General features: G+C 50.6%; 1 protein-coding gene across 3 annotated transcripts in view; it reads left to right on the forward strand.

Annotated features, from left to right (window-relative positions):
- The first annotated feature begins 1,409 nt into the window (after nucleotides 1–1,409).
- Nucleotides 1,410–25,755, forward strand: part of LOC140387488 (high affinity cGMP-specific 3',5'-cyclic phosphodiesterase 9A) — a 206,250-nt gene continuing 181,904 nt past the window's right edge. For all 3 annotated transcript variants that reach the window (XM_072470641.1, XM_072470650.1, XM_072470660.1), the window contains exon 1: nucleotides 1,410–1,811. In XM_072470641.1, the coding sequence (XP_072326742.1) occupies nucleotides 1,721–1,811 (91 nt within the window). In that variant the 5' untranslated portion in view covers nucleotides 1,410–1,720. The remainder of the gene's footprint in view (nucleotides 1,812–25,755) is intronic.

Below are 25,755 nucleotides of genomic sequence, written 5' to 3' on the forward strand. Positions count from 1 at the left end.
GCAGCTTCCAGCTCAAAACGAAAGTAAAAGACAGAATCACAGCCCAGCTCCACCCATACAATGGCATCACTGCAGCCGTTTGATAAAACACACTTTTCTTAAAGGGACCCTCACATGACACTGTGTTTGTGTGTCAGGTGCAAGTGTGAGTGACTGTGTTTGTGTGTCAAATGCACTGTGAGTGGCTATGTTTGTGTGTCAAATGCACTGTGTGAGTGACTGTGTTTGTGTGTCAGGTGCACTCTGTGTGATTGTGTTTATGTGTCAGGTGCAATATGTGTGGCTGTGTTTGTGAGTCAGGTGCACTGTGTGTGACTGTGTGTCAGAAGCACTGTGTGAGTGACTCTTGTCTGTCAGATGCACTGTTTGAGTGTGTGTTTGTGTGTCAAATGCACTGTGAATGACTGTGTTTGTTTGTCTGTCAGATGCACTGTTTGAGTGACTGTGTTTGTATGTCAGCTGCACTGTGTGTGACTGTGTGTCAGATGCATTGTGTGAGTGACTGTGTGTCTGGTGCACTGTGTGACCATGTTTGTGTGTCTTGTGCACTGTGTGACCATGTTTGTGTGTCAGATGCACTGTGTGACTGACTGTTTTAGATGCACTGTGTGAGTGACTGTGTGTCAGATGCACTGAGTGACTGTGTTTGTGTGTCAGATGCACTGTGTGAGTGACTGTGTGTCAGATGCAGTGTGAGTGACAGTGTCTGTGTGTCAGATGCACTGTGCGAGTGACAGTGTCTGTGTGTCAGATGCATTGTGCCCGTGTGTCAGATACATTGTGTGAGTGACCCTGTCTGTGTGTCAGATGCACTGTGCGAGTGACTGTGTGTCAGATGCATTGTGTGAGTGACAGTGTCTGTGTGTCAGATGCATTGTGCCTGTGTGTCAGATACACTGTGTGAGTGACCCTGTCTGTGTGTCAGATGCACTGTGCGAGTGACTGTGTGTGTGTCAGATGCACTGTGTGAGTGACAGTGTCTGTGTGTCAGATGCATTGTGCCTGTGTGTCAGATACACTGTGTGAGTGACCCTGTGTGTGTGTCAGATGCACTGTGTGAGTGACAGTGTCTGTGTGTCAGATGCATTGTGCCTGTGTGTCAGATACACTGTGTGAGTGACCCTGTCTGTGTGTCAGATGCACTGTGCGAGTGACTGTGTGTGTGTGTCAGATGCACTGTGTGAGTGACAGTGTCTGTGTGTCAGATGCATTGTGCCTGTGTGTCAGATACACTGTGTGAGTGACCCTGTCTGTGTGTCAGATGCACTGTGCGAGTGACTGTGTGTCAGATGCACTGTGTGAGTGACAGTGTCTGTGTGTCAGATGCATTGTGCCTGTGTGTCAGATACACTGTGAGTGACCCTGTCTGTGTGTCAGATGCAGTGTGAGTGACTGTGTGTGTGTGTCAGATGCACTGTGTGAGTGACAGTGTCTGTGTGTCAGATGCATTGTGCCTGTGTGTCAGATACACTGTGTGAGTGACCCTGTGTGTGTGCGTGTGTTAGATTCTGGATGTGGGTGTTGAGATTGTTTGCTGCTCTTTCTGTATCACATGTTGCACATTCACTGTTTAAACTCAGTTCCGTGCTGCTTGTTTGGGTGACACACGTCTCCCTCTCTGTCTGCCCCATTCCGCATCTGCAGACCGGTTGAGATTGGCAGGCAGCAGCCGGAGCCGCACACTTTTGATGCGAGATTCTTTCCCTTTCTCAGACTGACCATGGCGACCACGAAGATCATTTATTTCGTTGTGGACGGCAGACCCGAACAGGCGGAGTTCCCCAGCGATTGTCCAGCTCAGGATGTGAAAGGTAGGGAAAGTTTAACACGGGTGAAACGCGACCTGGTGAATTGGGTCAATGTGGGATGTGGGCAAGTTGATGTTCTCGGCTGCAGTCCCCGCGATTGGCTCGGCTGATCAGTTGTCAAGTGTTCAACACACTGTAGCCGGTCCTGCCGTTAACCCGCTCGCATTTGTGCAGCCGTCTGCTTGCAAGAAGAGGCAGAGATTTATAAAGTAAATCTCTTTTCGCTCCCCGTCGTTTTCTTCACTGCTAAAAGTTGCAGAGGTTTTTTAAAATTTAATTGTAATTTTGAGTCTTCTTAATAAAGTTCTGGTTATCTCAGCAGAGCTGTCTGCCAGCCGGGAAAGCACTGTGCAAAATATGACTGGCTTAAATAATAATAATCTTCATTGTCACAAGTAGGCTTGCATTAACACTGCAGTGAAGTTACTATGAAAAGCCCCTGGTATTCCCATGTTCGGGTAGACAGAGGGAGAATTCAGAATGTCCAAATTACCTAACAGCACGTGTATGGGTGTATGGTTCCTCCGGCTGCACAGAAGGAGAATTCAGAATGTCCAATTCATCTAACAGCACATCTTGAACGCAGGTGTGGATGATTGTTTAGAGTGTACTCCTGATCTAAGATAGTCTGTATTTGGGGTTAGAGTTATAATGCAATTTTTAGAAACCGATCAGGTTCACTAATGCCCTTTAGGGAAGGAAATTTGCCACCCTTACCTGGTCTGGCTGACAGGTGACTCCAGACACACAGCAATGTGGTTGACTCTTAACTTCTCTCAAGGACAATTGGGGATGGGCAACATCCTTGCCAAGAATGCCCAAATCACATGAATAAAAAACAAAAATAATTATGTCAGAAAAGAGGATGTCCATTGATGATTGCATGATGTTCAGCATCATTTGTGACTCCTCAGATATTGAAGCAGTTTGTGCCAGTATGCGATAAGACCTGGACAACATACAAGCTTGGGCTGATAAGCAGGAAGTCATATTCACACCATATAAGTGCCAAGCAATGTCTCCAACAAGAGCAAATCTAACCACCTTCCCTCGACATTCAATGGCATTATCATTGCTGAATTCATAAAGTAGTTGAATAACCAACAGAACAAGTTCTCCAAAGGTAATGGGTTAGACATGATGATGAGATCAACAAAACTGAAACCTATTGAAGAATCATTAAAACACTTCAAGGACACGGCAAGCTGTGTTTGTTGCAGTTACCAGCTATGATGTGGGCATGTGTAGAAGTGTGACGGAGAAGGTCATGGCCAGCAATTAGCTCAGGACGGAGGGATTTGGACCAGACTTGATTCAGCCTTAAACTGGGGAGCATGAGGATCTGTGACAGGAAGTGCGATTGGATCAGCTAAGATACAATGATTAACACACTAATGCTCGATCAATAACTCCAGAAGCGAGGTTGGATGGCAATTGAAGGCTTTATTGGACTAGATGTTTCCCCCAGCAGCGCAGGTACAGAATGCAGCTGCTAGGGAGACACAGACTCTTATACTCCGCCTTACTGGGCGGAACCAGCAGGCAGGCTTCACCAATGATATTGCTGTCTCAGGTACCTCCCACACCAATGATCTTACAGCATCAACCTGGGTACCGTAATACCCCTAATACCGACTACCACATTCACCCCCTGTTAAAAAACAGAGTCCGGCGGGGGTGGTGGTCTCGCGTTATACAGTGGTAGAGGTTGAGGTTATGGTGGTACCCGGTATACATTAGTACAGTGTTTTGCCTCGTTACATGTCGCAATTATTTACAGTATTTATTTACATTCAAAATGAAGCAATTAGTCGGTTGGGGGCCCTGGTCGTCCTCTGCAATCGTCGCAGTTTCGGCGGTGATGCAGGCGGCGGCTCGGGCATCCGTGGCTCCGGGAGCGTGGTTTCGGCTTCTTCGGCAGCTTCATCACCGCTAGATGGGACCAATGGGAGAACCGATCCACCTGGGAAAGGGGCGGCTGTGGGGTGCGTCGGTGGGAGGGAGGGTGGGGTTGGTGGTGGGTGTGTGTGTGGGGTCCCAGCGGGCACCAGGTCCCGTAGGGAGACCGTATCCTGTCGGCCGTCGGGGTACGCCACATAGGCGTATTGAGAGTTAGCCTGCAGGAGGTGGACCCTCTCGACCAATGGGTCCGACTTGTGCGCTCGCACGTGTTTGCGGAGCAGGATGGGTCCAGGAGCTGTCAGCCAGGTTGGGAGCAAGGTCCCAGAGGAGGACTTCCTGGGGAAGACAAGGAGACATTCATGAGGTGCCTGGTTGGTCGTGGTACACAGCAGTGATCGGATGGAGTGGAGAGCATCCGGAAGGATCTCCTGCCAGCGGGCGACTGGGAGATTCCTGGACCGTAGGGCCAGTTGGACGGTCTTCTAGACATTTCCATTCTCCCTCTCTACCTGTCCGTTTTTTCGGGGGTTGTAACTGGTCGTCCTGCTCGACGCAATGCCCTTGATGAGCAGGAATTGACGCAGTTCATCGCTCATAAAGGAGGACCCCCTATCGTTGTGTATGTAGGCGGGGAAACCGAACAGTGTAAAGATACTGTGGAGGGCTTTTATGATGATGGCTGCGGTCATGTTGGGGCAGGGGATGGCGAATCCGGGAGTACTCGTCAATCACGTTCAGGAAGTACGTGTTGCAGTCGGTGGAGGGGAGGGGCCCTTTGAAGTCCATACTGAGGCGTTCAAAGGGACGGCAAGCCTTTATCAGGTGCGCTTTCTCTGGCCTGTAGAAGTGCGGCTTGCACTCCGCGCAGATTTTGCAGTTCCTGGTGGCGGTCCTGACCTCCTCGATGGAGTAGGGCAGGTTGCGGGTCTTATTGAAATGGAAGAATCGAGTGACCCCAGGGTGGCAGAGGGCCTCGTTGAGGGTCCGGAGTCGGTCCACTTGTGCGTTGGCACATGTGCCGCGGGATAGGGCATCAGGAGGCTCGTTTAGCTTCCTGGGATAATACAAGATCTCATAGTTGTAGGTGGAGAGCTCGATCCTCCACAGTAAGATCTTATCGTTCTTTATGTTGCCCCGCTGTGCATTATCGAACAGGAAAGCAACCGACCGTTGGTCAGTGAGGAGAGTGAATCTCCTGCCGGCCAGGTAATGCCTCCAGTGCCGCACAGCTTCTACTAGGGCCTCCTTTTCAACTGAGGAAAGGCGGTTTTCTGAAGCGTGGAGGGTGCGTGAGAAGAAGGCCACGGGTCTGCCCGCTTGGTTGAGGGTGGCTGCCAGAGCTACGTCGGACGCATCACTCTCGACTTGGAAGGGAAGGGATTCATCGGTTGCGTGCATCGTGGCCTTTGCAATGTCCGCTTTGATGTGGCTGAAGGCCTGGCGGGCCTCTGCCAACAGGGGAAAAACCGTGGATTGAATGAGTGGGCGGGCCTTGTCCGCATAGTTGGGGACCCACTGGGCATAATATGAAAAAAATCCCAGGCAGCATTTCAGGGCCTTGGAGCAGTGGGGGAGGGGAAACTCCATGAGGGGGCGCATGCGTTCGGGATCTGGGCTTATAACTCCATCATGCACTACGCAGCCGAGGATGGCTGGATGGTCGGTGCTGATCACGCATTTGTCCTTGTTGTAGGTTAGATTAAGGATTTTTGCGGTATGGAGGAATTTTTGGAGATTGGTGTCATGGTCCTGCTGGTCGTGGCCGCAGATGGTGACGCTGTCTAGGTACGGAAACGTGACCTGCAAACCGTACCGGTCAACCATTCGGTCCATCTCCCATTGGAAGACCGAGTCTCCATTTGTGACACCGAAGGGAACCCTTAGGAAGTGGTAGAGCCACCCATCTGCTTCAAATGCTGTGTATTTGCGGTCGCTAGGGCGGATGGGGAGCTGGTGGTAGGTGGATTTTAGATCCACCGTGGAAAAGTCCTTGTATTGTGCAATCTGATTGACCAGATCAGATGTGCGGGGGAGAGGGTACGCGTCGAGCTGCGTATACCTGTTGATGGCCTGACTGTAATCAATGACCCGGCTTTTCCCCAGGGTAGAGGGGTCAATTACTAGGGGGCATAGGTTTAAGGTGAGAGGGGCAAAGTTTAGAGTAGATGTACGAGGCAAGTTTTTTACGCAGAGGGTAGTGGGTGCCTGGAACTCACTACCGGAGGAGGTAGTGGAGGCAGGGACGATAGGGACATTTAAGGGGCATCTTGACAAATATATGAATAGGATGGGAATAGAAGGATACGGACCCAGGAAGTGTAGAAGATTGTAGTTTAGTCGGGCAGTATGGTCGGCACGGGCTTGGAGGGCCGAAGGGCCTGTTCCTGTGCTGTACATTTCTTTGTTCTTTGTTTTGTTCTTTGACCATCCTATGCTTCTCCCCGGTCTTTACAACCACAACTTGAGCTCTCCAGGGACTGTTGCTAGCCTCAATAATACCTTCCTTCAGTAATGCTGGACTTCCGACCTAATGAAGGTCCAGTCCTGGGCACTGCACCGTCTGCACCTGGTGGCGACGGGTTTGCAATCCTGGGTGAGGTTCGCAAAAAGGGAAGGCGGATCGACCTTGAGGGTCGCGAGGCTGCAGACAGTGAGGGGGGGGGGGGGGGGGGGTGGTATAGGGCCGCCGAATTTAAAAGTTAAACTCTGGAGGTTACATTGGAAATCTAACCCTAGGAGCGTGGCAGTGCAGAGGTGAGGGAGGACGTAGAGGTGGAAATTTTTTTATTCCCTTCCCTGGACCGTGAGGTTCGGTACGCAGAACCCGTTGATCTCTACAGAGTGAGACCCAGAGGCCAGGGAGATTTATTGATTAACTGGGTGGATGGGAAGAGAACAGCGTCTTGGAGTGTATAAAGCTCTCTGTGCTCCCAGAGTCCATCAGGCAGGATGTTTTGTGCCCATTGATGAGCACGGCCGTCGTCGCGGTCGCGAGCTTTCGGGGCCGAGACTGGTCCAGGGTCAGCGAGGCAAGTCGTGGCAAAAGTTGGAGGTTTTCCTCGGGCGGTGTGTGGTCATCCGAATCGGAGTCCTGAGACTACAGCCAAAATGGCGGCGCCCACTGGTCACACATTGCTGGGGGTGTGCAAGATGGCGGCACCCATCAGTCGCACGTGTTCCTTGGGGAACAAGATGGCGGTGCCTGGGGCCCGCACGTGGCTCTGGAACAGGAATATGGCGGTGCCCACTGGCCGCATGTGGCTCATGGAGAGAGTTGGTGTGGCTGTCCCAGTTCGCCCCCGGAGACCGCGGCGACCGCCCGGGCCTGGCATACCGCCACGAAATGGCCCTTTTTGCCGCACCCTTTGCAGGTGGAGGAGCGGGCCGGGCAGCGCTGCCGGGGTGTTTGGCTTGCCCACAAAAATAGCAACGGGGCCCCCCGGGGTAGCCTGGTAGTCGCGCAGCACAAGCTTGTGGGGGGATGGGGGATGCACCGGAATCGGCCGCGGGGGTGTTCCACGCTGCCCAAGGAGCCGCCGCGCGGTCAGGTCCGTAAGCGTGGGCGTTTCGGGAGGCCACATCCAGGGAGCTAGCAAGGGCCCATGCCTCCTTGAGGCCTAGTGTTTCATTTTCGAGCAGCCGCTGGCGGATTTGGGAGGACAGCATACCTGCAACGAATTTGTCCCGGATCAAATGTTCTGTGTGTTCGCTGCTGAAACTTGCAGGCAGTCACAGTTCCTACCTAACACCAGGAGCGCACGGTAGAATTCCTCCAGCGATTCCCCGGGGATTTGTCGCCTCGTCGCTAGCAGATGTCGGGCGGAAACCTGGTTTACTGGGCGAATATAGTGTCCTTTCAGCGGGGTCATTGCGGCCTCGAAATCGTCCGCATCCTCGATGAGGGTGTAGATCTCTGGGCTCACCCTCGAGTGGGGAACTTGCAGTTTCTGGTCCTCCGTAGGTGCAGTCGTGGCCGTCCTGAGGTAGCATGCCAGCCAGTGTTTGAAGGTTGCCGCTGAGTTTGCTGCGTGGGGGCTGCGTTGCAGACACTCCGGCTTGATTTGGAGCTCCATTCTTTAAAATCTAGTCCAATAAATTGATTCTCGATCAATAACTCCAGAAGCGAGATTGGATGACAATTGAAGGCTTTATTGGACTAGATGTTTCCCCCAGCAGCGCAAGTACAGAATGCAGCTGCTAGGGAGACACAGACTCTTATACTCCACCTTACTGGGCGGAACCAGCAGGCAGGCTTCACCAATGATATTGCTGTCTCAGGTACCTCCCACACCAGCATCAACCTGGATACCGTAATACCCCTAATACCGACTACCACACACACCAGCGAGAAGATTCAGTAAATGAAACAGGATTGAAAGACAAAACTTATAAGCAGACGTGACTGCGTTTTGTGGTGGAAAATCAAGAGGGATAAACTGACTTGTGCCAAAAATCAGTAACATTAGTTTTACAGAGCTGTACATCACAAGGAAATCCCACATATAAAAGCTAGACTATGATAAATTAACTGACCATGTCCTGTATGGTAAAAAAGGTGCTGGAATACTGTTATAATTCAGCCCCCTTAGCTTGAAGTGCCTGGGGATGTTCATTACATTAAAGACGTTATATAAATATAAGTTGTTGTAAGAAGGAGACATTTGATCCCAGTTTCCTCTCTTGTTTCCCATTTGGCAACCTCTGAAACTTGAAGGTGGCATAAGGTTCAGTTATGATTTCCCATCTGACATAAGCGTTGGAAACTCCCTGTGGCTGCTTGAACATGAAAAATAGTGCGAGGGTGTATGGTTCCCATGGATCCGTAGATCAGCTATAGGTCAAAATATTCAGCGGAGATAGAGAGGGAAGAAAATTGTTCAAGCAGGCAATCTTTGAAAAAGAATTCAGTGACAGAAACTTTGTTCATTCTGACATGCTTAACTACTCAATAATTATTTTGTCAAGTTGAATGATATCTGTTCAATTAAATCTTATTAACAAAGGACTCAAGTCAAGCATTAGAAGGAATCATAAGTATTAGCTGTCCAATTCTAAAGTGAAAAGACTGCGATCTTGATTTTTTTAAAGTGCTCAGCAGTCCCTCATGCCATTGCACATGATAAGGTGGTGAACACGGTCATCTACTTATGTGTCTCTGATTCCTAAGCCCTGCTTATTTCTCTTTGTCTTGCCTGTTTTTCTTTCTCCTCTGTGTCTCTCTCCTATAACTTTAAAAAGAAAATTCTGCTTCTGCTCTTCTACTTCCCACTCTGCTTTTCATTTCGGGTGGGATAACTAGTTGGTGATAATTAAGACAGGGAAACAAACCACCGAAAGTTGCAGGTGAGATTTTCATAGAATTGGAGAATTTTCAGTGTAGAAGGAGGCCATTCAGCCCATCGAGTCTGCACCGGCCCTTGGAAAGAGCATCCTCCCCAAGCCCACATCTCCACCCTATCCCCGTAACCCAGTAATCCCATCCAACCCTTTTGGACACTAAGGGCAATTTAGCGTGGCCAACCCACCTTACCTGCACATCTTTGGATTGTAGGAGGAAACCGGAGCACCTGGAGGAAACCCACGCAGACACAGTGAGAACATGCAGACTCCGCACAGACAGTGACCCAAGCTGGGAATCGAACCCAGGTCCCTGACGCTGTGAAGCGACAGTGCTAACCACTGTGCTACCATGCCACCCTTTTGGGGGTTGGTGATGCAGGGAAGCCATCCCCCTCAGCAGAATCTTTAAAAAAAATCTCCTTATTCAATCACTCAGGCTTCCCCTTCACTCCTTCTCTCCCATTATGCCCATTACCCTTTTATCTTCCCACAAGCCATTTCCCCTTCCTACCTCATGCCCCAAAATGACCCGACTGGCATAAATTGCTCTACACCTGTATCCACCTCTCTCCTTGCTCTACTGTCACTATTCTCACCCATAATCTTTAATCCATCCCCATTCACCCCCTACAGCTGGACAACACTGGAGTCTCCTCACCCTCAACTAGATTCCCTTCTCCCCTTGTATAACGCAGATGCTGGAAATTTGAAATAAAAACAAAAAATGCTGGAAAAGTACTCAATCCGATAGCGTCTCTAGAGAGAAACAAAATTAATGTTTCAGGTCGAGATGACCTTTAATCAGAACTGAAGAAAGATGGAAATGTAACAATTTACAGCTGGATAAGGACATGAAGGATTGGTTGATAGGGTGAGATGAAGTAATGTCTGTGGAAGCGACATGGAACATAAACACCAGCATTGGATGAAATAGCCTGTTTTTGTGCTGCAATTTCTTTAAAAAAAATATATATATTTTATTAAAGTTTTTCGATCAAACTAAAACAAAAATTTCCCATTTTACAACTTTGTAATAATATATACATTGATCGTTTTTTAAATAAATAATATGCTAACTAACGGCAACTGCCAACAACAAAATAAGAAACAACAGAATTAGTAACTAAAATAGTAACTTCGTAAAATCTAATATAAATAACTAATATATAAACACACACATAAAACCCCTGAGGACCCAAATGAGTCCTCCCCCCCCACCCCCTCCCCCCTGGGCTGCTGCTGCTACCTTTCCTATTTTCCCTAATCGCTCTGCGAGATAGTCGAAGAACGATTGCCACCGCCTGGTGAACCCTTGAGCCGAACCTCTTAGTGCGTACTTTATCCGCTCCAATTTTATGAACCCTGCCATGTCGTTTATCCAGGCCTCCACGTCCGGGGGGTTTAGCTTCTTTCCACATAAGTAGAATCCTTCGCCGGGCTACTAGGGACGCAAAGGCCAAAACATCGGCCTCTCTCGCCTCCTGCACTCCCGGCTCATCTGCAACCCCAAATATAGCCAACCCCCAGCCTGGTTCGACCCGGACCCCCACCACCTTTGAAATCACTTTTGCCACACCCACCCAGAACCCATGCAATACCGGACATGACCAGGACATGTGGGTGTGGTTCGCCGGGCTTCCCGCGCATCTCCCGCACCTATCCTCCACTCCAAAAAATCTACTCAGCCTTGCTCCAGTCATATGCGCCCTGTGTAGAACCTTGAATTGTATCAGGCTGAGCCTGGCACACGAGGACGAAGAGTTTACCCTACTTAGGGCATCTGCCCACAGCCCCTCCTCTATCTCTTCCCCCAGCTCCTCCTCCCATTCTCCCTTCAGCTCTTCTACCATCGTCTCCCCCTCGTCTCTCATTTCCCTATATATATCTGACACCCTGCCATCACCCACCCATGCCCCCGAAATCACTCTGTCCTGGATCTCTTGCGCCGGGAGCTGCGGAAATTCCCTCACCTGTTGCCTCACAAATTCCCTCACTTGCATATAGCGAAATGCATTCCCAGGTGGCAGCCCATATTTTTCTGTCAGTGCTCCCAGACTCGCGAACATCCCGTCTAAGAACAAGTCCTTCAATTTCGCAATTCCTGCTCGCTGCCAAGATTTAAATCCCCCATCTATCCTTCCCGGGACGAACCTATGATTGTTCCTTATCGGGGACCACACTGAGGCACCCGTCACTCCCTTATGTCGTCTCCACTGCCCCCAAATTTTCAGAGTTGCCACCACCACTGGGTTTGTGGTGTATTTTTTCGGGGAGAACGGCAACAGCGCCGTCGCCAGTGCTTTTAGGCTAGTTCCCCTACAGGATGCCATCTCCAGTCTTTTCCACGCCGCTCCTTCCCCTTCCCTCATCCACTTACATATCATTGACACATTGGCGGCCCAATAATAATCACTTAGACTCGGCAGTGCCAGTCCCCCTCTGTCCCTACTGCGCTGCAGGAACCCCCTCTTTACTCTTGGGGTCTTTCCAGCCCACACAAAGCTCATAATACTCTTGTCCACCTTTTTAAAAAAGGCCTTTGTAATCAGTACAGGGAGGCACTGGAACACAAAAAGAAACCTTGGAAGAACCACCATTTTAACCGCCTGCACCCTGCCCGCCAATGACAAGGGCACCATGTCCCACCTCCTAAAGTCCTCTTCCACCTGCTCTACCAGTCGTGCCAAGTTAAGCTTATGCAAGGTTCCCCAGTTCCTGGCCACCTGGATCCCCAAATACCGGAAATCCCTTGTTACCCTCCTCAACAGTAAATCGTCTATTCCCTTGCCCTGTTCCCCGGGGTGCATCACAAACAGTTCACTCTTCCCCATATTCAATTTATATCCTGAAAATTCTCCAAACTCCCCGAGTGTCTGCATTATCTCAGGCATCCCCTCCACTGGGTCCGCGACATACAGCAACAAATCATCCGCGTATAATGACACCCGATGCTCTTCTCCTCCTCTAAGTACTCCCCTCCACTTCCTGGAGCCCCTCAGCGCTATGGCCAGTGGCTCAATTGCCAACGCAAACAGTAACGGGGACAGGGGACATCCCTGTCTTGTACCCCTATATAGTCGGAAGTGGTCAGATCGTTGCCTATTTGTAATCACACTTGCCATCGGGGCCCTGTACAGGAGCTGAACCCATCTAATGAACCCCTCTCCAAATCCAAATCTCCTCAGTACTTCCCACAGGTAGTCCCACTCCACTCTATCAAATGCTTTCTCTGCATCCATCGCCACCACTATCTCCGCCTCCCCCTCCGGTGGGGGCATCATCATCACCCCCAGCAGCCTCCGTATATTAGCATTCAATTGCCTCCCTTTAACAAACCCCGTTTGATCATCATGCACCACCCCAGGGACAGAGTCCTCTATCCTCGTCGCCATCACCTTGGCCAAAAGCTTGGCATCTATGTTCAAGAGTGAAATAGGCCTGTATGCCCCGCATTGCAGCGGGTCTTTGTCTCTTTTCAGGATCAGCGATATCGTCGCCTCCGACGTTGTCGGGGGTAGTGTCCCCCTTTCCCTAGCCTCATTAAAGGTTCTCGTCAGAAGTGGGGCCAGCAGGTCCACGTATTTCCTATAGAACTCCACCGGGAACCCATCCGGTCCCGGGGCCTTCCCTGCCTGCATGATCCCAATTCCTTTTACCACCTCCTCCACCTCAATCTGCGCTCCCAGTCCTGTCATCTCCTGTTCCTCAACCTTCGGGAACTCCAGCTGGTCTAGGAAACGCATCATTCCCTCTTTCCCTTCTGGGGGTTGAGCCTTATTTAGCCTCTCGTAAAATACCTTAAACACCCCGTTCACCCTCTCCGCTCCCCGTTCCATCTTTCCCTCCTCGTCTCTAACCCCTCCGATCTCTCTAGCCGCCCCCCTCTTCCTAAGTTGTTGGGCCAGCAGCCGGCTCGCCTTCTCTCCATATTCATACTGCACTCCCTGTGCCTTCCTCCATTGTGCCTCCGCCTTACCCGTGGTCAACAAGCCAAAGTCCGTGTGCAATCTCCGTCTTTCCCTGTATAGCCCTTCATCTGGAGCCTCCGCATATTGCCTATCCACCCTCAAAATCTCCCTCAACAATCTCTCCCTTTCTTTACCCTCTTGTTTCCCCTTATGGGCCCTTATGGAGATCAGCTCCCCTCTAACCACTGCCTTCAGCGCCTCCCAGACCACTCCCACCACGACCTCTCCGTCATCATTAATCTCTAGGTACCTTTCAATACATCTCCTCACCCTTACACATACCCCCTCGTCCGCCAACAGTCCCATATCTAATCTCCAGAGTGGGCGCTGTTCCTTTTCCTCTCCTACTTCCAGATCTACCCAATGTGGGGCATGATCTGAAATGGCTATAGCCGAATACTCCGTTCCTGCCACCTTCGTGATCAGCGCCCTTCCCAGGACAAAGAAGTCTATCCGGGAGTACACTTTGTGGACATGGGAGAAGAAGGAAAACTCTTTACTCCTTGGCCTAGTAAATCTCCAGGGATCCACTCCTCCCATCTGCTCCATAAAGCCCTTAAGCACCTTGGCTGCTGCCGGCCTCCTCCCGGTCCTAGATCTGGACCGGTCCAGCCCTGGGTCCAGCACCGTGTTGAAGTCCCCCCCCCATTACCAACTTTCCCATCTCCAGGTCCGGGATGCGCCCCAACATACACTTCATAAAGTTCGCGTCATCCCAGTTCGGGGCATATACATTCACCAGCACCCCGCCTCACCTTGCAGTCTGCCACTCACCATCACGTATCTACCCCCATTGTCCGCCACTATGTTCTTCGCCTCAAACAATACCCGTTTCCCCACCAGTATAGCCACCCCTCTATTTTTCGCATCCAAGCCCGAGTGGAATACCTGTCCCACCCATCCTTTCTTTAATCTGACCTGATCCGCCAGTTTCAGGCGCGTCTCCTGAAGCATGACCACGTCTGCCTTTAGTTTCTTTAGGTGCGCAAGTACCCTTGCCCTCTTAATCGGCCCGTTCAACCCTCTCACGTTCCACGTGATCAACCGGGTTGGGGGGCTCTTTACCCCTCCCCCTCGTCGACTAGCCATCCCCTTTTTTAGACCAGCTCCTCACCCGGTTCCCACGCACCCGCTTTTCCCCCCGACGGCGCCCTCCCGTCCCGACCATCCCATCCCGTAACAGCTCCCCCTTCCCCTTAGCAGCAGCAACCCAGTTAACCCCCCCCCTCCCCCCGCTAGATCCCTCTCTAGCTTAGTTGCTCCCCCCATATTGCTTCCGGAAGTCAGCAAACTCTGGCTGACCTCGGCTTCCCCCGTTTATCCTTAGCCTCCCATCATGTGAGGCCCCCTCCTTCCTGCGCCCCCTTTTCCCGCCACAATTTCCATAGCGCGGGGACAAAGCCCGCGCTTCCCTCTCGGCCCCGCCCCTGATGGCGCAGCTCCCTCTCTCCTGCCCCCTCCCCTTCCCCACCGGCACCCACATTTCTTTGTGTGTCCCCCCTTCGAGGGGAAAGAAATTTCCCCCCCCCCCCATCTGATTCACAGTCCCTTGCCACCACCTCACTACTTCATTTCAAACACTCTTTCTCCAATCTAGTCCAACTTCTCCTTTTCGATAAATGTCCACGCCTCTTCTGCCGTCTCAAAGTAGTGGTGTTTACCCTGGTGTGTAACCCACAGTCTTGCCGGCTGCAACATTCCGAACTTCACTTTCCTCTTGTGGAGCACCGCCTTGGCCCGATTGAAACTCGCCCTCCTTCTCGCCACCTCCGCACTCCAATCCTGATACACGCGGATCACCGCGTTCTCCCACCTGCTGATCCATGTCTTTTTCACCCATCTCAGGACCATCTCCCTGCCCTTGTAGCGGTGGAACCTCACCACTATTGCTCGAGGTATTTCTCCTGCCTTTGGTCTTCTCACGAAGACTCAATACGCTCCCTCCACTTCCAGGGGGCCCGTCGGGGCCTCAGCTCCCATTAAGGTATGGAGCATCGTGCTCACATTCGCCCCAACGTCCGCTCCCTCTGCCCCTTCGGAAAGACCCAAGATTCTTAAGTTCTTCCTCCTCGAGCTATTTTCCAGGGCTTCCAGTCTCTCCATACACCTCTTATGCAGTGCCTCGTGCGTCTCCGTCTTCACCACCAAGCCCTGTATCTCGTCCTCATTTTCGGCAGCTTTTGCCTTCACTCCACGGAGCTCCATCTCTTGGGTCTTCTGCGCCTCCTTTAACCCCTCAATCGCCCGCAGCATCGGCGCCAGCACCTCCTTCTTGAGCTCCTCCACACATCGCCGGAGGAACTCCTGCTGTTCCAGGCCCCATACCAACTGGCCGCCCTCCGCCGCCATCTTGCTTCTCACTTCCCTTCTTTGCCGCTGCTCCAGAGGATCCTCCGTAATCTGGCCACTATTATCTCTTCTGTCCATTCACATCCGGGGGGGGACTCCCTTCTATGTCACCTCACAGTGGGTTTAGCCTTCGAAAATTGCCGTTGGGGCTCCCGATAAGAGCCCAAAGGTCCGTTAAAACGGGAGGTGCCGAAACGTGCGACTTAGCTGGTCATCGCCGCACCCGGGAGTGGTGCTGCAATTTCTATTTAAATGTGTATTTTTATTTAAAAAAATAAACTGCAAGTCTCGGTACACTCACGATTTTAAAGAGCTCCAAACATAATAGGACTCGGTGTGTGATGCATGATTACTTAATGAATTCATTAAGCTTTGGCACATATCTTCACTGTCCACGTGCTCCTTCAAATTACACTATGTCAGGACAAACTGCCTGCACCTAATACAAAGGAGTTGGTGAAAGACTCAGAAATTGGAAACCTTTGACTTGCCCTAATGAGAGAAAATTGGACAATTTTAAGGAGTAAGAGATGTGAAACCACAGACCTTCAACAAAATACAGAACCTTTTAGTCCTTTCACTCTGCTTCTGACCCACACCCACGCTGACCTTTACACAGTTACGCAAGCACTATTCACAGTAAATGTCTCCCAGTTCTGTTTGAAGACATCTTTTGGAAACATCTTTGTGACATTATTTGCTTTTCTGTCAGTAGGGGTTTGAGACAGCAGCCTGCCAAAGGGTCAAGGTAATACATTGCCTTGTCGTACTCTGCGCCTCTCTCTCTCTCGCATCAACCTTTGCAAGTAATAGCACATTCTGGAGGATGCAGTTAATGGGTCAAAGGAGTAGGAGTGGGTGCATGACTATGGAGTTCAGATGTGGAGAAGTAAGTGGTAGTGACAGCGGAGTAGGAGAGACATACACCTTATCCCTTTACCCCAGCAAACACAGCAGCACAGTGACATTGCGCTTCTGTATCATGCTTCTGATGCTATTTAGGAGGAAAGGTGTTGAAATATTCCGAGTGGTGCAGCAGGTGTTGTCTCCTACATTCAGGTGTAATCCTTGGCTCAATGATGGCCTGGCAGGCAGAAAGTCATGGATTCAAGTTCCACCCCTAGAAACATTTAGGTTCACCTAGGTTTGACTCTTCACTACTGAGCAAGTGCTGTGTCATAATACCCACTCATGTATATAATGAGATGCAGACAGGCAGTGATTGACACACAGGATGACCAGTAAGCACACAACACAGTGCAGCCAATCACCAGACAGGACACTACCACTATAAAGCCAGGGGGCACTAGGTTTCCCGCTCTCTCGGGACCCAGCCACTGAGACAGTCAGAGTCCACGAGCTAGCAAGTGCAAACACCATGCGGTAGCTAGTAAGTTTGGTCAGGCTACTACAAGGTCTCCAATCAGTTCAGTATAGAGTCGACCCACGGCTGAATATATATATCAGTTCTATCATTGAATAAAACAGTGTTGGATCTTCTCCAGTGTTAGACGTCTGTTTCTAGCTTCCCTGCATCGAGTGCAGTCCACATCGAACCTACCTGCCTAACACATCATGCTGCACTGCTGGAGGTTTGGTGGAATGAATGTTGGATTGCAGAACCTTTACAGATCTTGCTGCTTTAAGGATGTTCCCGTTCTGCTGGACCTTGCAGGGTACTTTTGTTTGATTAATTTCTTTGTAACTGTGGTAACAACAGGAGTCATGTTTAACTTCACCGAAAGTAATCCAGAAAACAAATCTTCTATCTGTTTTACAATCTGCCCGAGTTTCATCCCATTGAAAAATTACACAAATGAATTCTGCCGGTTTTCTTACTACACAAACGTTCTCTCCACAAATTTCATCAGGAAAATGCAAGAAAAGTCCATTAAATGTTAGCTAGAAAAATACATTACTATTCCGAACATTGACTCAAACATAGCTAAGTTGTGAAATGAATGCATGAAACAATTGCTGTGACATTAAAAAGTAAATTAATCCATTGGCTGAAAATGATTTTTCTTTAAATTCAGGCTGTTTTCCTTTGACCCTTTAAATTGAGATATTAACCAGCTTTTTCTTAATAGCTGTATACATAATAAGCAGCAGAACCTTCACTCACACATCAGAGAAGTGAGCAGACCTGTTAAATGCTTTTATTAGTATGCTGGGAGCACGCATAATTAGGCTCCTCTAAAATGAACAGAAGTACAGGCTGAAGGAAAACAGTACGGTGAGTGTTATCGACAGGGATTGGGTGGAAGTATGTGTTACCCATGGTCCAGAGTTGTCTGGCTCCTGTTGACTTTACCGTATCTATACAACTGAGAGAAAAATTGCAACAAATGTGATTTTTCCAGCCAGTTTGATACTGGATTTTACGTGTTCTGAAACCAAGATTTCATGCTTCACTTAACATGAAAGCATCTGTTTTTAGTTTCAAACAATTTAATATGAAATTGCAAAAAATGATCATGCCTCATCTCTCTCGTTTGAGGGTGCGATTTAACCATCATGGTGCGCCCGACACGACCTTGGCACACCAGGTAAATAGCAGGAAAGGCAAATTCGAGATTCGCGCCGGGCACAACTCAGTTTGTAATTTATCCGGCCCGTACCTGAGTGCGTTTCGGATTTTGCCCAAAAGGGACCCCTCAGGAGGCTGAGCTTGGTCTGAGGGCTAGAGCACTCTTGGTCAGCAGTCGTCCATGGGCCGGGGAGGTGAGGGGCAGAGGCTGCCATCGCGGTGCTGGTGGAAGCACAGGCTTTGCATCTGTGAGGCCTTCAAGCCATCTTTAAATATTATGGAGACCCCTAACAGGAGCAACCACAGAGGCAGCCTGTCTGTCCTGCCAAACACTTCCAGGACAGAGTCCTGCTCTTGGTTCGATGCTGAAAGTCACTTTAACTCCCTTTGACTATGAGCAGTCTCAAGCTTCACAGCTGAAAGCTATTGAAAATGAGGAATTGGCTTTGTTAGTTGTGAGAGCCTTCATAGCTGCAGGTTGTGTTTGCTGCTAGCTCCTACTTGTGGCTGCAGATGCCTGGAGGCTGCGACTGCTGTTCCCTTCCTTTCGATGAGATGACAGACAGCATGTGCTGCAGGATACTCGGTCTCAACAAAGAGACAGTGCGGCACTGTGCCACATCCTCGTTGACTTGGCACCTCATGAAGGAGGACACCCACTCCGGTGGCCATGAAGGTCACCACTGCCCTCAACCTTTATGAAACCATCTTATTCCAGGGCTTGAGCGGGGCCATGTGTGGCTATAGCTTACAGGTGTATCTGGGAGGTCACTGGTTCCCAGTATGATCGGGCATCCAACCACATTATCTTCAACCTGGATCAGGCCCACCAAGGTGCTCGGGCTGCAGGATTCTCCGTCATCGTCGGGATGCCCCAGATCCAGGGGACAATAGATGGCACGCATGTCACCTTGCGTGCAGGGGCATCAGGGAGTGCAACTTATTAACAGGAAGGGGTTCTACTCCCTGAATGTTCAAATTGTGTGTGACCACAACCTCCATATCATGCTGTAGCGCACAAAGACTCACGAGAGACGAATAGAGATTAAGTCGATGAGGCTTTATTAAGCGTGACTTGTTCCCCGCAGTTCAGCAACAGACTGGCCTGCGGGGGAGAACTCCTGGTTCTTATACTCTGCCTTCAGGGCGGAGCTAGAGGTCAACAGCCAACCAGGACCCGGGATCTGTCAGCCAATGACATCACGGCTTCACAGTCCCACATGACCCCTAATGCATACTACCACATTGACCCCTTGTTAAAAATGAACCCGGCGGGGTGGTGCTTCGCATGGTGGTAGAGGTTTACAAGGCTGGTCCTGGGAGGAAAAACTTTTGCATGTCATCACAGTATGTACAGGGTTTTTTTTTTGTTTTGAACTATTTACAGTATTCGTAAGAGGGAAAAAAGGGAAAAAATTCTCGTTAAAGTCCACAACATTCTAGTGTTACACCGATGCCACAAGTCGGTCGGGCGGTCTGGTCGTCCTTGTCGATCGCCTCAGCCCCGGTGGTGGTGGTGCTTGTTCCAGTGTTGTCGCCTCCGGGAGCTTTACGGTTTCTGCTTCAGCTTCACTTCTGGTCGGACCTGGGAGGAGGACCGATCCTCCCGTGAAGGGGGCGCTCGCGGGGTGCGCCGGTGGCAGGGAGGGGGTGATTGGTGTCGGGGGGGGTGTGCGTGTTGCCGGCGGGCGCCAGATCTCCATGACCCCTAATGCATACTACCACACATGCACGTGTGTGCACGCTACCCAAGGAGCGTGCATGACAGCTACATCCTGGGGTTCTTGGAGATCCCTGGCATCTTTGAAGACTACCCCAGGATGACGGGTTTGCCCTTGGAGGACAAGGGGTACCAGCTGAGGTCCTGGCTGGTGCGGAGGCCCATGCTGCTAGCCATGCTGTCATTGAGCGGTGCATCACACTGCTCAAATTGTGGTTTCTGCAGCACACCTCCCATAGGGTCTCCCACTTTCTGCTGGTCTTCTGTGCCCTCCACAACCTGGCACAGCAGTGGGGCAACATGCTGGAGGAGGAGGAAGGAAATGCAGCCTCGCCTGAAGAAGAGGTGGATCAGGAGGGGCTGGAGGACGAACCTGGGAAGGAGCCACAGGAGGAGCCAGAGGATAGAGGACAGTCAGCGGCAAGGGCTCTACACACCCTGAGGACCCGGGAGGCCCTCATTCCCACCAGATTCTCATCAGACGATGCTGTATTCGTCAGCTCACCATCCCCCCCCGCAAAGGGCGGCATGGTAGCACTGTTCCTTCACAGCGCCATGGTCCAAGGTTCGATTCCCGCTTGTCTGTGCGGAGTCTGCATGTTCTCCCTGTGTCTGCGTGGGTTTCCTGCGGCTGCTCCAGTTTCCTCCCACAAGTCCCGAAAGACGTACTGTTAGGTGAATTGGACATTCTGAATTCTCCCGAAGAGGCGCCGGAGTGTGGAGACAAGGGGCTTTCCACAGTAACTTCATTGCAGTGTTAATGTAAGCCTACTTGTGACAATAATAAAGATTATTGTTATTATTTATCCCATCCCCCATCCCCCCATTTCCATCCTTCTCCTCCAATCCCCCTGCCCTCCAAACCCCCCTCAGCCCCATTTTCCTTCTTTCCCCTCCCCAATCCCCCTCCAGCCCAATCCCCTCCCCCTATTTTCCTCCCCCCCCTCCCCAATACCCCTATTTCCCTAATTCCCCCTCCCCCAATCCCCTCCCCATTTCCCTCGTTCCCTTCCCCATTCCCCCTCCCCATTTCACTCAGTTTCCCCCTATTCCACGCAGCCCCCGCTCCCACCCCACCCCCACCCCAACCACCCTGTTCCACCCTCCAAGGGTCTGTGTAACATCATTCCAGGTAGATGGGTCTGTGTCGGCACTGTCAGCCGGTCAATGTACAAGGCAAGAGAGTGATGATAACTCACTGTGAGTTAAGCTCTGGTACTCCTCGGTTTATGCCAAAATCTGAGTCCTGTCTTCCTGCTGACAGCATGCTCACACTCTCTAAACGGGGTCTGCATCAAGAATGTTTGATCTTGGACCACTATTCCCATAGGGTGGGGGTTGGGGGAAGCGGAGGGCAACAAGGGTTGAGGGTGCATGCATGCCCACTGTGAAGATTAACATGACAGAGGGATCACATGTATGAGGTCTGACATGTTTTAATAGTGACCATTTGACATTTGCACCCCCCTGCCCACCCCCCACTCCCCAACTCCGCCCACTCAGTGCTCCTCACTTTTCTTGATCTTCTGTGCTCTACTGCTATGTCTAGATGTATCCCCATCAGAGATGGAGGCTGCCTGCTTCTTTCCATGCCCTGTGGCCTTTGATGCCCTTGGTGGACGTCTTCTGGAGGGCCTGAAGTCGGAGGGCCTCGGTTGCCTTACCAGCGTCACAGGCATTGCCGGGCTTCCCTGTTCTAGCCGCTGCCCTTGAGGTATGTCGGTGTCAAAAGGGGGAGATTCAGAAGAACTAGAGACTGCCATAGTTTCCTTGGTGGCAGGCCCCCCCGGTTGGCCGCCAACACTTCCACCTCCGTGTCGGTGCTCGTAGGGCCCTTGGAGTCTTCGTGGGATTGACGGGCCGTTGGAGTGAGTTCCAGAGAGGCCTCTGAGTCATCTGGCACTGCCTGTTCCCGCAGCTCCCCATTGTCTGCACCATGGTGTCGGCGCCCTCAGCGATACTCCTCAGTGAGGTCCATGCTCTGGAGTGTCTCAGCAAACTGGGACATGTCCCTCAGTGGCTGGGACATGATGTCAAGGCCCTCAGCCATGGTCATCACAGATGAGCCATGCCTTGGGCACCAGCACTCAAAGACGTGGACGTCGTGTTCCAGGCTTTCTACTGCAGTCGCCACCTGAGCAGTGTTGGCCTCAGTGCCACGCATTGTCGGCAACCTCCTGCGCCAGCAGCCTTTGGGACTCCCCCAATCAGCTATGTGCTCACTGAAAATATTGCTGACATCGCCCCCTGAATGTCACTGCTCTGTCCTACCATCTTCAACAGCTCTGGGAGAACCTTGTCCAGAGGCTCGGCATCTGACTGGGACCCAGTTGAGTCCTGGGATGCCGCAGACCTCCAATTGCTGCCTCCCCTGGATGTTTCTGCCTCCACCTGATGTGTATCAACAACTGTGTGGTGCTCACCAGATTGTGCCCCAGAGGCCTGTCCACTAGTATCGCCCACCGAAGTGTGTCTCTGTGCTGGTGGAAAGTGGGGGTGACAGCTGCGGCGTATGGTCGGTGTTCTCCTCGGAGCTCTCCTCTGAGGTGGTCTCTTGGTGGCAGGGTAGGGAACGACACTGGGTGGTCCAGCCTCATTAGATGGAGATCCTGTGAGACAATGGGCATGTGGTCAGTGAGAGGGAAAGATCATTTTGACTGACATGACCAACTCACTTGAGACAAGTCATCTGGGTGAAGGGGCAGTGGATCCTCACCTCTCTGGCGCAGGACAACCTCACTGTTGGTGACTGCTCTGTCCTCGGTCAACCCGTGATCTCCAGGGCCCGTTCCTCATAGGGGGTGAGGTCTCGGATCTCTGGGACTCCATCCCCCATCTTGGCCCTTAGCCCCTTATTATGGGCTATCTTCTCCTGCGGGGATAAAGAGAGGACATTGTGAGCCGCATGCTTAATCGGTCATGGGTGTCTATGGCAGGTGGCATATGTGGGCACCGCACCCAGACAAGAAGGGGCTCGGCTGATGTGTGCCAGGGGGTTTAGAGGAACAAGCATAAAGGTTCGAATGTGGGAGGGTGCAAGGTGTCAGCCAGTGATTTGTGGGGGGGAGGGGGGGTGGGTGGGGGGGGATATCTGGGAATTCGAGGGGTGGCAGGCAGAATTGATACCAAGAGAGAGGTGGTAACTTACCCTTACAGCTCAGTGGAGACCGCTGGTCTTCTTCCGACACTGGGCGGCAGTCCTCCTGATCATATGCCCGAACTGACAGCCGCTGTTCTGCCTCCCAGGCGGCATTGCTGACCCTGTTGCTGGTCCTCTGATTCCCTCGGGGGAACAGGATGCTCCGTCTCTCATTCACAGCATCGAGAAGCCTGCTCAGGTCGGTATTGCCAAGGTGAAGAGCAGGCCTGAGCGCTGCCATGCCTGTATTTTGACTGGAAGTGAGTGGCGAGGGAGCGTTTAAGAGCAACTCCCTCTTGTTCACGGCGAATCAGTCCAGCGAATCAGATGGCGAGACAGCCAGTAATGGCGAGAAGCTCATGGCGGCTCATTTCGGCACTAAATGCAGTTAAATACAGGCCGCGATCCCGCCAACATGGCCGTGGAGAAACACTTCACCAGTGGCGCCCAAAATGACACTTAGAAATGTTTCCGTTAAATCTAGACTCTTTAAATATCAGAAGGCTTACAATAACAGCTTACAGTTAGCTTGTGCCTTTAACATAGTAAAACCTCCCAAGATGCTTCACAGGCCTGTTATCAAACACTTGACAGCAAGCCACTTAAGGAGACACTAGAGTAGATGACAAAAGTCGTAGCCAAAAAGATAGGATTTAAGGAGTGACTTAAAGGAAGGAGGAAAGCGAGGCAGAGAAGCGAAGGTGCGTGGGGAGGTTATCCCAATGAACAAGACCTTGGCAGTTGAGGGCAGAGCCGACGATAATAGAGTCATTAAAATCAGGGATTCTCAAGAGGCCAGAATTGGAGGAGATTAGATATCCCAGAGGGGTGGAGGCCTGGAGATGATTCCAGTACGGAGATAGCGAGGCTATGGAGGGATTTAGAAACAAGGCGCCAATTTTAAAAACTAGGCGTTAACCGGGAGCTGATCTCGGTCAATGAGCACAGAGGTGATGGGTTTCCCTAAAGCGTGTAGGGATGTCCTCAAAGCATCCCCGAAGAGCCAAGCATCCCTGTCGATTCATGGGAGTCTGTAGCCTGTGACCGACCAACACAGAGAAGGGTTATTTGGGATGGCACCGAAACATCAAGTCACTTCATTGAGAATATACAGAGTCGAAGTTGAGGTATTGGAGGGAGCCTTCAAACCATTCCTGACCCTTCAAGCACCATCCTCCCTGCATGCGGCAGGGTCAGCAAATTACACAATTAACTTTTCAGCCGCCTCAAAATCTATTGAACTGGAATGAAAGCAAGTCATCCATAATCCCCAGGGACTGTCAATGAAGTAAGAAGAAGGTGGGTTTCCCCTCTCTCTCATGTAATAGAATGGCTTTAATTATGCTATGAATAACCACATGAGACTATGTACCCCGCTCATTCAAATAGAGCCAAACTCCTCCTAGAACACATGTACATTGAGAGAGAGGAAAATATACCCAGGTTCCTCAACCCTCAAAATTGGGCACGGCAATTTCTACACTTCCTACCCCACCAAAAATCATGTGGTTCTCTGGGATGGACAAAAAGCCGTTTAAAAACTCAAGCCAATTTTGAGAGGGAAAATATCTGGGGAAAAATTTTTATATCCTGAAAATTATACCCAATCTGGTTCAGTGAAGTAATTTTGAGTTAGGAAAATGGAGTTTCTAATTTCTGACCAATCTTCAGCACATTTTTAGCGTATCACTGTAAACTCACAGTGACGGAGAAAATGCAGGAGAATGGCATAAAGCCAAAATGCTAATCTGCTGGAGGCATGACGGGCCGAATGGCCTCCTTCCACTCTGTAACAATTCTGTGGTACATCCAGTTGATATATTCTGAGTAAGAACAATTGCACTTTCAGTCTGTTGTGTTAATTTTAGGGAATTGGTTAGCTCAGTTGGTCAAATGGGCTTAATCCCTGTACGGCTGGAGTAGTTTATGTCCTTGTTTTGTCCCCGAGTAATATCGTGGAATAACCCAATCTCGGACAATGAGGATGCTGCATAGAGAGAGAGATGTTGGTTTGGGGAAAGGGGCCTCAGTTACTTTAGAGCAGCTTCATTCATTACTGTAAATGCAGTGGCCCATGTGCAAATAGATTCACTATGAACAAACTCCAGTAAAACACTGTAGATCGTGGCATATGAGATGACCCCATTTGTCAAGTACCAGAAATCGTATTTGGGCCTGATTTCAATTTATATGTTGACCCCCCACTTTTCTGATTAGAAATGTTCGCATCAGGGGTTGGCCTCAATTTTTGCGCATCAGAAATGCAAGTTTTAGTCGACTTATAAGCTGGCGCATGAGATCAACCAGGCGACCTGGACCACGCTGCCAAGAAGATGTTTGGGAACTGAAGACACGGCCACACCGAGCATGGCGAAAAGAAAGAAGTATGAAGCTAATTTCAAGCTAAAAGTCACAACATTTGCTGACTCATCAAATAAATGTGCTGTTGCGAGGGAATTCGACGTCGGGATGAACTGGTGCGAGAATGGAAGAAGAAGGAATCCGTCCTCAAGAAAATGCCCAAGACCAAACGTGCCTTTAGCCTGACCTTGAGAAGCAAGTATCCGAATGGGTCCTCGGGACTTGTCAGAATGGTTACATTGTCCCCAGAGATGCATTGTGTACAAAAGCACTTAAGTCAGACCCTGAATCCAGCACAAATTGAAGAGCAGCAGCTGGCTGTGTAACCACTTTATGGAACAAAAATTGAACTAAGATCACTCAGAGACCACCAAAAGGCCTAAATGGCAAAATTGCAAATTTCCAGCCATTCGTTATCAGACAACAGCAAGAACACGTGTACCCATTATCTCACATCAGCAGCATCAATTACATTTTGATATGCGCAGCAGTTGAAATGTGGAGTGGAAAGGTTCGAAAACAGTTCTCGTGAAAACCACAGAAAGTAAGGCGGCACGGAGGCGCAGTGGTTAGCACTGCTGTCTGTGGCGCTGAGGACCCGGGTTCGAATCCGGCCCCTGGGTCACTGTCAAAATTGG

Source organism: Scyliorhinus torazame, chromosome 2 (genome assembly GCF_047496885.1).
Source record: "Scyliorhinus torazame isolate Kashiwa2021f chromosome 2, sScyTor2.1, whole genome shotgun sequence".
NCBI lineage: Eukaryota > Metazoa > Chordata > Chondrichthyes > Carcharhiniformes > Scyliorhinidae > Scyliorhinus > Scyliorhinus torazame.